The sequence below is a fragment of the Harpia harpyja genome, chromosome 13 (assembly GCF_026419915.1).
Source record: "Harpia harpyja isolate bHarHar1 chromosome 13, bHarHar1 primary haplotype, whole genome shotgun sequence".
Lineage (NCBI taxonomy): Eukaryota > Metazoa > Chordata > Aves > Accipitriformes > Accipitridae > Harpia > Harpia harpyja.
In genome coordinates this window covers 31671780-31686342 of record NC_068952.1, presented here as the reverse complement: position 1 = coordinate 31686342, position 14563 = coordinate 31671780, and the positions used below count along the sequence as shown (strand labels likewise).

The 14563-nt window shown below is 34.5% G+C and overlaps 1 protein-coding gene across 2 annotated transcripts in view; it reads left to right on the top strand.

The window, feature by feature from the left end:
- Positions 1–14563, top strand: part of FMN2 (formin 2) — a 164867-nt gene that overhangs the window by 33769 nt on the left and 116535 nt on the right. For both annotated transcript variants that reach the window (XM_052805703.1, XM_052805704.1), the window contains exon 4: positions 5592–5653. In XM_052805703.1, the coding sequence (XP_052661663.1) occupies positions 5592–5653 (62 nt within the window). The remainder of the gene's footprint in view (positions 1–5591; positions 5654–14563) is intronic.

Sequence of the window (14563 nt, the reverse complement as noted above, 5' to 3'; positions counted from 1 at the left end):
TTTTACCAGGTGTTGTGACCTTTGTTCTTTTCCAGTTTGCATACCTTCAGAGCCATGAAATATGGGTACTTTTTTCTTAAAAATATGGAAAACTTCAGAAGCCCACTGGTGGTATACTGAAAATTATTAGAGTGGTGTAAGGTATTCCTTTGTGGATTCAGCAGTTCCCTGCTGACAGAGAGGTAGGAAAAGTGTATCTGAAAAATAAATTGAGATCTTGTTTACAAAGTCAGTTTATCTTAAAATTTGTGAGGTCATTCTACCAGCCAAGTTTCTGAAACCTTCTGCATACTCATTAAAGGCTTTATTTAAGCTGAGAATTAAAACAAAACAAAACAAAAAACCCCTCATAGCTGACAAAGAAATTTAGAAGAGAATTTCAAACCTGTTTTCTGTTAGTAGTGTTCATGGGCAAATACCACAGGTTCTTGGAGTCTTAGCTTTGCATTAGTGGCATTCAGTGGCTCTCAACACTTTTAGGCTGCATTCATCCCCATGACCTTCATGGAGAGCCACTGGGTATTCTCAAATTTTCCATTTCCTACCACTCTTTTTTTTTTTTTTTTTTTTTTTTTGCATTGCTCAGATTTGAAGAATTAAGTCATTATTTCAACAGATCTCTTTGTATTACTTGTAGGCTTTGGGTGGAGTTAATTTCAGATTTGCTCCTCTTTGGGACTTCTCTACTACTTCCTCTGGAACATAAAGTATTCCTTGTATGGACACCATTTATCATGGCAACACTTCACTTTTACTGGTATCACTTATTCCAGTGTTCACAAGCAAAATAAGTGATGCCAACAAAAATGCAATGCTGCTATTCTGTGTATGCTCTATGTATGAAAGCAGCTCTATTAGAGGTCGAGGAATCATTTCGGCATCCATCTCATTGATGCAATTCAGAGTGTGGAACACTGCAGTATGTGAGTGTTGGGCTAGTTCAGTTTTTGACTAATGATCTATTATTTTATGCTGTATTCAATGAAAGTACTGTCATTTGTGATAGTAGAACTCATTGCCGTGTACTCTGAGAGGACAGGTTGAGTTTCTCAACTTGGAGACTTAGCTAATGGACGTGTGATCAGAGTATTTATGAACATACTCTGCACTGGAAAAACAAAAGAGTGAATATTTTACTATTTCACTTTGAGGTTTTAGACTGACAGAGGCTGGTGCAAGTTAACAACAGTTTTGTTGCCCTAAAATCTAGGAAAACATTGATTTCGTAAAATATTTTGAAATATAAAGATTTTTACCTTTTTTACCAATTTGGAAGAGTATTTCTACCAAAAGGATAATACGAATAATTTTTAAATTTATTCATTTTGTACATGGTTTGTTTACATTCTATGTTGTTCTATTTAATATTATCCCTACTATATGGATGTAATGTGTACAGTACTTGTCTGTTCCTTATCTCAGCCACTGCCCTCTCAAAAACTGCAAAAATATTAAGTACTAATTAAACAGAATTAAAAACAGAAGTAAAATGGAAAATTGTGTATTGTGACTATTTCTAAATGGAACATAAATAGTTCTCAAAGTTTACGTGAGGTGCTGATAGAAATACTATTGAAATGTTGGGTTTTGGTGTGAATTTGCAGTGTAGGGCATGGAGGGAAATGGAAAAATTATACTTGTTCTGAATACAATTCAGGTAGATAAATTATTTAACTTGTTGTTTGATTGTTCACATGCTTGCCATGTGGAAGAACCTGGAGGTGAGTGATGTTTCATGTGAAGCCTGAAGGATAAACACCTTCCCCAAGATTTGTAATTAAATTATTTTATGTATATGTTCCTTTGAAAGGTGGAGGGGACAAGCATTTTTTTAAAAGGTTTAAATTACTGTGTGCAGACTAGGGGTTTTTTGCATTACATATAATTATTGTTGTATGGATTAAACACACAATATTAACATTGGAGATAATGGTTTGTAAACAAAAACATCCATTTTATACAAAGGTATTGATCGGGAGAGGAAAGTAGCAGGATATTTTTATATGTAAATTCTTTATTTTTATTATACACGTTAGCATGAGGACAATATTTGGCCTTCAAGTTTTAAGTAAGGCAAGAGGAAATTCTGTAAGGTTTTAGGTAATCTGTTCCAAAATTAGCAAAGTAGTAAATCATCTGTTTAATGTAGTACATCTTAAATAGTTTTGCTGTGTGCTCTGTGTCATGTGGAGCGTTGTTGGGTGTGAGGAAAGGGCTATTAGAGTGGTCAGGATTATTTGGGGCTTTTTTTGGTCTGGTTGGTTGGGGTACTTTTTTTTAGTTTGTTTTGGTTTTGGTTTGGTTTTTTTTTTTTTTTTAGGTTGGCTGTTTATTAAAAAAATGATGTTTGGAAATACCTAATATGAATTTGAGTTCAAGTCAGCAAATGCTTATGCCAAAAATATTTTTCAGTTCTGGATTAATAAAAGGTTTTGGATGAAATGAGTCAATATCACCAGTAAGATCAATTGTATGCCACCAATTTTCCATCTGAATACGCAAAAGCTCTTTCTGTCACTTCTTATGGTATTTGAGTCTACCACTGTCAGACCCCAGTACATTGTTTGAATCTAAACACAACAAGGTATTTGAAATGCAATTAGTTTAATGCTTTGCTGATTACACTATTCCACTTAACATATAGGGAAAGGCAAATATGCAGGCACTGGAGCCCAATTATCCTGTCTTTTGTGGGACTGTCCTAACCACCTGGGCAGAGACTCAAAGATTATACAACTTCTCCTGCAAAATGAAACAGTCCCAACACACTAACCTCTGTGTGGGTTTACACCCTGAAAACTAAGTTAGTCTGTAACAAAACTAGGCTTGCCCAGACATTCCTTTCCTTTGTTTTATGAAAAATGAGGGAAAAAAAAAAGTTTGGTTTGGGTTAAAGGGAAGGTTTCATTCATCATATAGCACTCTTTTTCTTAACTCTTTTTTTTTTTTTTTTTTTTTTTTGTGATGGTGGGGGGGGTGTTTGTTTGGGTTTTTTTTAGTTTTGCTTAACAAAGATAAAACCCTGTTAGTTTGCTGCAAATAGATTGTATTTGATGAATTTTGGCAAACTAACCTTAAAATTATCTGCTCATATCACCCTGAACTCGGCTTATATTTAGAACCCTTTTTAGAACAAAAATCTGTGTGAGGTAAAAATAAGCTAGACAATTCTGTCAAATTGTTAAATATTGACAAATATACAGGAACAGCCTTATCCTACTTTTTTTTTTTTTTTAAGAACTTTTGAGTAAGGGAGGTAGTTTGTGCCAATTTGCATAACAGGAAACATTACTTTCTAAGTTGTGTGTGTACATGTCTTGTCTAGTACTAAAACATTAGGAAAGAATAAAGCCTGGTGTAAGCAAAGATCAAATTAATTTAAAGTTTCTCTCAACCATACAGAAATTTAAAATCACTTACACAGGCCTCAGGGAGATCACCAGTGCCCAAATACCAGTGAAGTTTTCCTCATTCTGCAAATCAATTGAGGTAGGGTTAGCCAAAAATGTTCTCTTCCAGATAATTTGTGAAACAAATATCTCACAATTGCTTAGTCTAAAAACGTTAATACTTTTCCCTTCCTTCGGAAGAGACATTAATTGCTTTTACCAGAAAATAATCTTTCACTATTTTTGGTGAGGTTCTTTTGATTGCAATGAGGAGTGAGTGTCCAATTCATTAGTAGCATCCTGAATTCTCTTCAGTAAAAAAGTAAAAAAGGTTAAGGTCTGTTAATTTTCAAGGGGTGGCCTTGCAGCATAACTGCCACTGGCAATGAAACTTCCCCCTTGTATGTCTTGCCTCCCAACAGCTGGGATTGTCAAAAAGCTGTGAGGAGGCCAAGGGCCTAGGAATTATCAATCCAGAGGTACTGGACCACAACTGATTCACTCTTCCTGCAAACAGTCAACAGATTTGCCTGCTGTATAGTGGTACCCTTAAAAGATGTAAGAAGGGTGTGAGATGCACATGTTCTCTGGGCAGGTATAAGAAAAAATATTTCTATTCTTGTCCTGTGTACAGAACTAGGCTATGACCAGTTAAGGAGGCATCATTAGCAGTAGCTACTAAGCTGGTGAGAGATCTTTGCACTGTGTAGCTGCTGGTTTGGGGTTTTTTTTGTGGTTGGGTTTTTTTCCTGTTTTTCTTTTTTTCTAGTTATCTCCTATCAGACAAGGAGACTGAGGCACACAGAGGTTCTTTAAGGTCAGAGAAAAAAATCTGTAGAGAGGTCAGAATGGAGAGCAGAGCTTTTAATTCAGGCTCTGTGCTTTAACAAGACCCTCTCTCTTCCATAAATAAATTAATTTTAAGTCTTTGTTATTCTCTGCAATGGCTTACCAAAAGACTTGAGGGTCCGTGTATTGGGTTGTTACATGCTTGTGTCATTTCCAGCACAAAATCTGTTATTTCTTATCCAGCAGCCAATCAAAATACTGTACTGTAAAAACAATGCAGGACTGTGCAGTATGTGTCTCTCACTGAAGTAAATATTAGTGCAATTGAGCTTTTAATGTAATTTCTCTTGTGCTTAGGTTTGGTTTAAATTGAAATGTTTTTATGAAAACAGAGCTCTCAAAGACTGGTATTTGTAGAGAGAATAATTGTTATCCAGGTTTTAAAATAGGAAAGGGAATCTAGTTGGGGGTGTGTGTCTTATGTTTTGATGCCCATTTTCCAGCTAAAATGCACAGATAAAAGTTCTTAGTCCCACTGCTGTTTTATTTTTCATTGTCACAGTGGTAGTTGGAGATCTGTAGTTCCATTTAAAACCACCACTCTGGGACAAATAATTTTTTTCTCCATTTAAAGACAGTAATTAAGTGAAGGAATGCATAGATATTCATTAGGATTCTTATTAGTTATTCCAAAGTAGAAAATAATTGAAGAAGATACAAATAGAACGAAGTACTGCTGTTTCATTTTTCAATGGAAATGAGTAACGTGGTCAAAATTCCAAAAGTCAGATTAATGTTGTTTCTTTGCCCAAAAGAGAGAGTGTGGAATTCAGTACAAAGGTGAAGAATTAGTTTTGAAGAATCAGTTTGAATGTCCCCAGTACTGGGAAGTTCTGACTGTACACTTACACAGTAAGTGTACTGTTCCAAACCATCCCTTTGTAAGGCCGAGATGTTGTAAACAGTGAATAATAAAGCTAGGATGAAATTGAGATTTCTCAAAAATGTATTTGCAATAGTAAGGCCAATTGCATTCAAGCACACTTTTAAAATGTGAGTTTAGATCTGTATCACTGTGTGTATAACAGAATGTGTATAATAGAGCCATAAGTAACTATTTTTCTTTGAATCAGAAATTTTGACAATCAAAATGGACTTCTTTCAAGTTTAAGATGATGGCATTTAATGTTGAGTCATAATACATACATTGCAAATTGAGATCAGGCTGGCTTTATTTACACATATAATCTGTTCAGTTAATTTTAGGTGGATAATTTGGAAAGTGGGACAGTTAACATTGTTTTCTTTTTAACTCTACCCTCTTTTAATGAAATTCTTAATGTGTATTTCAAAAGATCAATGAATTTTTTTTATATAGAACTTTTAAAATCTCTGTCGTCTTTTCAAATTCAGAGTTGAAATCTACTGTCCTAGAAACAGAGAAACAGTGCATAGAAGATGTTCAGCAGGTACAGGTAAGATTCTAACAGAAGTGTTTTATCTATCATTTTGTAAAAAGACCAGAAAAGCATTACTTCAGACATTTTTGCAGTAGTTTTGTGTACCGAATGTTCCGACTGCAAACATTTGGAAGTGTGGATTTGATTCTAAATTTTGATTTCAAAGTGCTTACATGCTCCATAGTGTATCTAGGTACAGAGACTGAAGGTTCCTGCCTGTCTAAGGTGATTCTTGTAAAATGTTATTGTTCACTTCACTCAGAAGTAAGTTAACAGTTGGTTCTGGAGGTCTGATGCCATTACTAAGGAATAGTAATAGAAGATCTGGTTATATTAGCTAATCTACAAAAGTTCATGTGCTTAATAGTGGCAGAGATTTTTTTTCTGTTTCTCCACTGAAGTTTATAGTGGTGGTAGTAGGCGAACAGACTTAGGGTGCCATGCTGGACTTCAAAAGGAGATAATGTAATACTGGGATAGTGGAGACTTAGTCTGGGTTGGACTTGTTCAACATAAACACAACCTATTTTTTTTTTTTTTAACATGTCACCATTCATGTTATATTATTCATTAAATGTGGCGCAGTTTGATGGAGTTGAGGAAATTCAAATTGTGTTTCCTCGGAAGACTAGCTTTTTTTTTTTGTGTGAAAGCTTTCCGATCACAGGTACCAGACTTATCTTACTAGTGAATAAGACTATTCAATTGTTCTGGAGGTCAGGAAGAGGAAGGTAAAGTTCTGGTGTCTTTAACTCTTGGTTTGGAACAAGGAGTGGCCAAAAGCTCTTGATATCTATTTCTTTATTCTTTTTTTTTTTTTTTTTTTTTTTTCCTTGGTGGGGTTTGTGTTTTGGGGTTGGGGTTTTTTTGTTGTTAATGTCTGGATGGCTCAAGCATCACTGCATTGAGCAGCATTTGTGAAAATGATCAGTAGTTTGCTTGTAAGGGAGAAAATAAGGAAAGCTTAGTGAAATGCATGCTACTGATCATTAGACTTGCAAATTTAATCCAAGTTCGATCAAGTATTTTATGAGCATGGGTGGGGACAGTAGGTATATTACCTTTATGGCTTTTGTCTTGCCAAACAACATTAAAGGAGTTCTTCTAGTCAGTTACATAAATTCTTCTACCTCCATAATTACTAACATTTAAGACTAGAGCCCATTGATAATATCACAAAATTATTCTACATTGCAATATTTTAAGTTTCAATTAAAATATATTTGTCCCATGCTATTTTTATATTTCAGTCACCCAGGTTTCAGTAGCAATGCTTTCTAGTATTTCTTGTGAAAAAGAACTGTTTCCTATACTGCCATAACGGTGTTGCACATATGGAGCCTATTTAATCTGTCTCTAGGACTTCAATACATTACAAGAAACAACCTATAAAAAAGACTTTTTAAAATTGGAGATGTAATTAATGGAAATAGGTTCATGAATGCTTAGGTACTTTACCTAAAAAAACCCTGATTCTTTTGCTATTGAGAATGAAGTTTAACCAGCAGCACTAGAGTACTGTTTGATTGCTTGAAGAAATAATGTTTACTTCAGGTTGGGTTTTTTTGTTATTTTTAAAACTAGCCTATTATGTTGTCCAATTACTGAATTGCATTTGCTGGTGATGTTAGAGATTCCCCATCCCTCTTGCTCAGTGTTGATCTCTTATGACAGTAATGTGAACTTCTTCCATTCTGTACTATTATTCATCAATGAAGAGCAGAAATAACTGTTATGAATGCATGTTCACCTCATTTGCACAAAATCATCTCAAGTTTTTGCTATATTATGTCATCATCATTCTGGTTTATTTTGAAAATTAGAATGGAAATTATTTAATTTGAGGAACTGTATGTGGATAAAGTGTTTTCATGTGTTCAAATTATTTCTGTACAGTCCCAAACAGTTGAGTGTATTCTACCTATCTATCAATATCTATCTATATCAATTTATAAAAACATCTGGAAAGTAGAATAGTCACACTAACTTTTTCGTCATGTTTGTAGATAAATCCTTTACTGCAATCAAATCATTCTTGGTGTTATTTGTACTTTTTTTAAGTGGTGAAATACTGTGAAATGTTTCTATCAGAGATCTAGCCTCTTTTATTCTTTGTCTAACTTGTCTATAGTTTTTCTTTCTGAAGAAAGCAAGCATTGGCTGAAGTTAGCCAAGTAGGTGATTTTTCTCTTTTCTTTCGATACATGACAAAGGAAGAGAGCCCTAGTGTAATATTTGAAATGGATCAACTAAGTCTACTTACAGGCTTTCCCCCTCTCCCCTCCCTGGGAAAAGACATTTTCCACATGCTATTAAAATAGTTGGAGATAGCGGATACTGACATAGAAACAACTCCAAATGTAACATGATGCTGATAATTTATCTCACTTATGATAAACAGTTAACTAAAAGATTCAGAATAATTCTAAATTAAAAGCACAAATAACACACACACTGAGCCTGGATTCTATGCTGTCTTGCCACTGGAAGGGGCTTTTTTATATATCTTCTCCATTTCCTTACCTTTACAATGTTAGACATAACTTTCATATTTTGCAGCGTAATTTCCTAAAGTTTTTAAGACTTACCTTTGGAGTCCAAGACAGCTAATTTTCAAAAATTACAAGTAAAAAAAATGAGGGCCTGAGGATGTGCTTACTTCTAATGCAGGAATTGGTAAGCAGAGGAAAAATACTTAAAATTGGCAGCCATTTCAAGTCCTGTTTTTGAAATGCCAGAGGAGCAACAATGTCTGCTTAGTCTTCCCAGTACAAACAGAGAAAGCTTTGTTAGGCCTAACTCCTTTAGTGAAGGAAGAAGAGAAAAATTGAATGTTCTGATTTAGAATCTCCAGCTTCAAACCTGATGTTTAGATTTGACAACTGTACTTTTGTGCAAGAGCCAATTTCCTTTCTGTTTTGCGCACCAATCTTTTGTGGTATCCTTGCAATTTTCCCATTCTAACTCAGTTTTCAGGTTTGCTTGATTTTGTTTACATGGTAGGTAAAAAAAGATTCTTAGCAGAATGAAAAAAAAAAAAAAAAGAGGTATCTTATAGTTGTAAGTGAGTACATGAAAAGTAGGCTTTGGTTGGTAGTGGGACATCACAGAACCAAAAACCTGAAGATGTTTGGAAGTCACCTAAATTCCTTGTTTTCTTATATGCCTTATTATAAAAATATTTAAAATTTCTTCTTTTTTTGATCGTTTGTGATGAGTGTCTATTCTGAGTATCACACAAATTTAAAAATAAAGCCCTCATTACATTTATTTAAAGGTCAGCATCTGGATGTAATGAATTAGTCTTCATGCCATTGATGATGCCTAGTCTCTGTAATCCTGTCTCAGGAGATGAGGTTTTGCCAGACTGTTCCAATTTCTAGCAGTTTGGTTGTGAGATAGGTTGCATTGAGTATTTAAACTATATTTACAGCAAAAAAGCTTGCCATCAAAAAATTCTTATGCCTGTAACGTTTCCAGCTCAGTTGTTCACTTTGGTTTGGTTTAACCCATTTAAACCAACACATAAACCCTGAACCAAAATTATGTGTCTTCTTAGAATGCCATGTACTTCAACTAATAGTAACAACCAGTCAAAATTTTGGCAGTTCTCAAGCACTGAAGACAGATTTCTACTACATGATCTATTGGTGTACTTCCCAACGATGTCATAGGGAAACAGCGCTAGCCTTAAAAGTCTTAAATTCCAGGACATGGTTTGCCATGTTGAGTATACTTTCTACTTTGAAAACATAATATTATAAGTCTGACTCTTGGAGTGTCTCTTTAGGGTATTCTTAACTACCACGCTTTACAGGTAACCCCTCTCTCAGCCTTTCAGCAGGGACTTTTTTCTTACTCTAGTCTTTAAATACAAATTATTATAACTCCTTAGGGTAATAACTTAGTGACATTTGAAATGTTCCAATACTGACATTTAATAATACAAGAAGAAAGGTTGTGAAATCCTTTAAGATAAATACATGATCAGTCTATTTAGAAAATATAAAACATTGGCAGGATTGGGATTTACTTTTCATTATTATAAAATGTCACAGCTAGACTTTGTCTCTGAAACATGCATGCTGCTCAAAACTCTCTTAAATGAAATTTCAGAAAGACTATTCTTTACAGGCGAAGGTAAGATAAAGAAGGTAAATATAGCAGTTGTCTGAAATGGTGAAATAATTCTACTACACATACAAAAAGAATAAAAAAGGGGGGGATTTTTAAAATCTGTTTTATTTTGGTATTATATGGCTTCCCTCAAGGTAGAGGCAAACTGTATATGAGACTGGTTAAGAATTGTGTTCAACAGAAACTGGAGGAAAATTGGGAACTCTTCCTTTATGAGCTCCCAAACCATTCTGTGGCTGTGGCTCTTTTTACACTGCTTCATTTTACATGTTTCTTCTTGAGATATTCATTCAGAAGGACCCAGTGATCCTGGGAACACGTCACTCCTCTTCTGTCCCTTCACTACTTGCCAGGTTACTTTTTGTAAGGGGGAAGAGAAGGCTTGGGGAGGCAATGAACAGTTCTTCTAAAACAATTATTTTCCTACAAAAGTATGATTGCTGAAGTCGGATTTCAGCTGGGGAAAAAAGGTACACACTTGGGTAAAAAAACCCAACAAAAATGTATGTTGTACTCACAAGGATTTGCTATATTCGGTTGTCTCAATGAGGAAAGAAAGGAGTATGAAAGAAGCAAACTTTTCTGGAAGTTTTCCATATGAATTGAATGATAGTGAAGTCTGTGCCTATTGGATTTTTTAAAGTAAATACTATAGCTAACTGATGATCTCTGTCCTGACAAATAGAATTGGATATATTGTTTTAAGGAGAACTGTATCAATGTAAACTTCCTGCATCATCATGCTGGTATACACCAATCTCAGAAAACAAAAAGCTAGAAAAATTCAGAGGTATAAATCTCTCTTGTTCTTATCTTGCAAAAAATAAAGCTGGACTTGCAATATGTGGTGCGCAGGAACTTATGTTCTAATTGTAGGTCCAATGTTTAACGTTAGAATTGAGATATCTTAGGTTAAAGTGCATGAATATCAGGAAGCATATGTAGGCAGATAGTGTTTTCTGGTTAGCCTTGAGAATAAATTATGCTTTATGAAAAATGCACAGAAAGGAAACAAAGTTGTGTGAAACAAGATGATAGAAACCTAGCAGTAGACTTTACTGCTGGGATCATAGGAACTGTTTAAGTACAGAGTGTTTTGCTCAGGCAGTAAAGAGGAGTCTAACCTTTGTCAAACTTCACTCTAGGACATAAGTGCAAATCAGGTATACTGTCTTTCATGTTCATGAAATATAGTTTTTACGCAGAAGTTTCCAATTTTATTGATGGAAATCTGTCTTTGATTCTTAATATTAGAACTTACTTTTCACTTTAAACCTGCTGAAATTTTCAGGTTTCTTTTTGATTTGTTTTTAGAAAGCCTAATAAGCACTAATAGATTTTTCATGTTCTACAACTGTAGCAGATTAATTAATTATACTTTTTAAAATATGAAGTGAGGTTCTCTGAGTTGAGACTTCAATATAATTTAAACAGAGATTGTCTGTTCCAGTCTGTTGTTCTTCCTATATGACTAGTAGCTGAACTTTGTAATTAAAACACTGTCTTCTGATAATATCAGGATTTCTTAGGCCCTGAAGGAAGCATGAGGACGCGAGTAGAAATATTAAAAATGAGGTCATTAGAGAGCCTGAAAGACATCATAAAGAAGTCAGCCTACTCAGCCACTAGATGGCAGTTAAGTATTTTTTAATGAACTGTGCAAAGCACTTGTGCGTCATTCCCGGGGGGTCCTGCAGATACCCTATAGTGAGAATATTGATATTTTAATTTTTTTTTTTTTAAGTCAGAAAGTGGTAGTTTTCTGGTGGTTAATAAGTTAGCCTGTAAAAAGTATGCACACTTGCTGTGCTTAATCTGACCACAGTTTAGTAATTGGAGCATCTCTCGTAGGTAGTAAAAACGTGTCCTAAAAATAATAACAAAAATCCTGAAACATTAAATGTTTAGAAAGTTCTGTTTTGTCACTGTTAAGTTGGGGTTTTGGGGTTTTGTTTTGTTTTTTTTTTAAAGCAGTGGAGGGAAGACATTTGATTTGGTCTACAAGACTTCTGGATGACTGCGTTTGTAGTGATAATTTAAAAGTCTTACTGCTGAATTACCATCATTTAAATAAAGAGGTCAGTTTTCTGTTGGATATGAAATTCATTTCTTCAACAATAATCCTGAATCTTCTCCATTTAGTTCTGATGAGGGAGAGATTTAAAAAGAAACAAACAAAAAAGGATAAAAGTGCATCAGACATAATTTTATCAATTAATTGACATACATAGAATATAAATCATAGACTCCATATTTAAATAAAAATAAATGAGTATAGTATGTCAAGCCTGTGTGGTAGAAAAATAAAAGCAGTTAATTCTCAGAACAAATGTTAGTATTTTGTATTATATCCAGACTTCACAATACTTGGATTGACTTCCGTTGTTTTGCTTGAAGGCAGTGTTTGCTTCTTTAAAAGGAACAATACATTGGTATAATTTTCAGTGGAGTGACAATAGCACATTTTTGCACTCTTCCTCTTGGCCATGGTGAGACTAAAATTTGTTTTGTTCTAATCTGTGTTCTTGATGTTAATGTCAAGATGAAGTTTTACTTACATGCTCTTTTCAATTTGAAAGGCTCTTTATTCTGTTTTTCCACTTTGACATGTGGCATGCTCCCTCAGTTACAGCTCTGAAATAACATAAAAATCATAGCATAATTTAGGGCTGATTAGGAGGTCATGCTGTCCAATCACTTCCCCTCCAGCACCTTCCTCCAAGCAAGGCTAGCTTAGATGTTTGGTTGTTTTTCTCAGGACTTCGCTCATCTCTGAGGATGGGTATGTGGTAGTGCTAATATGTACTTCCTGCTTTGCCTGGTCGGTGGTAAAATGATAAGTCTTGCTACATTTCTGATGTGTTGTTTTGACAACAGCTTAAGGAGATGAAAATGTGTGCTCTAAAAGCACATATATTTCCTGTGAGTTACTCCTAATTCAAATACTGTGTATTTACAGGCTTTGATTAAAATTCTCAAGAAACTGCTGGTCAAGTTCAAGTGATTCATCTAGTTTCACGACTTCTACATCACAGACTTTTATGAGCATATGGCAGATCATAATACAAATTTTGCATCTTGTAATCATAATGGGCATTCTGCATTTTCCATTTTGACTATGCTTTATACTCAGATGAAACAAGACAGACTTTTTTTGTCATTTTAGGCACAACTTCTTTGAAAAATAGCACCAACCTTAAGGTTCAGGCAAGAATAATGTCTGAACAGGGTGCTTGCAAAATCTATCCAATGGAAGTTAACTTAGGATTTACAGACTTCCCTTTCTTCTGTCATTGATGGGAAAACAAGGAAAAATGAGAGTAAAACTGAGAAACTTATTTTAACCAGAATTACTTGGTTCAGGTACCTAAAATCCTTGGCTATAATGTGAAAGACTTTCTCCTTTCTCAAGAGATGAATTATTGTATGGGATGGGGCTTGGATAGGAAGAATTACTTCTTTTCTGTCTGTGTGTCTGTGATTCTGAGCACTAGCATGTTTCTTCTCTTGCCTTCTGCAGCGAGCTTCTTGTAAAATGTTAGCACAGCACTGTCCCTTCTCTGAGGGAGCAGTGAATAGAAATGCATGATAGGCATACACTTATTGAAAATGCAGTTTTGAACTGTTTTCTATTTTCTCCTCTGAATTCTCACTCTTTTTACTCATGAAGATAGGTAAATTGAGATAGTGTTCATTCCATCTATGCATTCCTGGTCAGAGCAAAATATATAGCAGATCTGTATTTATTAATTGTTGAAATACAATTTATTTTCTTAAACTCCTCTCTCTAAAATGGAAATCCTATTTCAGATTAAAATCTATAAAATCCCCCTTTCCCAAAATATGGTTTAAATTGGAAGTTTGATTATTTACATATGAAATTCTTCTCACCTTTTGGAGAGAAGTGAAACAAAGAGGTTTTGTATATTCAATGATACCATACTCTATTTGGATTACATAGACTACTTTAGGTACTATAGTATTTACCTACCTTCCAAACTTTTTTTAAAAGAACTGCACAGAAATTGAAGAGAACAGATGAAGAAATCATATTAAATACAAGAGAGCAGCATGAAAAAGTGTGTGTATACAAGTTGGTGTGCATATGTGTATATACACACATACAGATGCGCATTCCGTAAAATGTGTCTTCAAAGAATATCTGGTCACGGAAATAAAATTTCTTCTTGTGACTTTTCTAGCAGGACAGACTGATCTCGTTTGTCAAGTTGGCTTAACCTATTTGAGAGACCTCATCCAGTCAAAAGTGAGCCATGTTCTAAAGATTAAATTCTTCTTTTATTTCTCTCAGCATTTAAAATCAGGTGCTACTTTACAGTGGTGTAGATCCTGAGAATTTCCACAGGACTCTATGTGTAGGAGAGATCAGAAATGCTTTTCTTAGTAAAAATGAATATTTCTTTAACTTAGAAATATCCAAAGTTTAAAAACAAACAAACACCACCCACCCCCCCGCCCCCCAATAACCATAACCATGGTATATTGCCATACCTGAATGAGAACTTATAAGTAAAGCTGAGAAGGATTTCTACTCTTTGGATACAAAACAGACTAACCGGTTTAAATTCTACTTACAGTCAGATCAAAAGATAGTTATCATTGTGTTGTCCATTTTAAGTTGCTATAAGTAAAACCAGTAGGATCACTTTTTTCTTCTCTGTATTTTAAATACATATTTTTTTGTTTTATTTGTTCTTCAGAGAATAAGCCCAAAACTATTGATAAAAATGAACTCGCATATTCCTGAATGTTTAATTACTTTTTTGT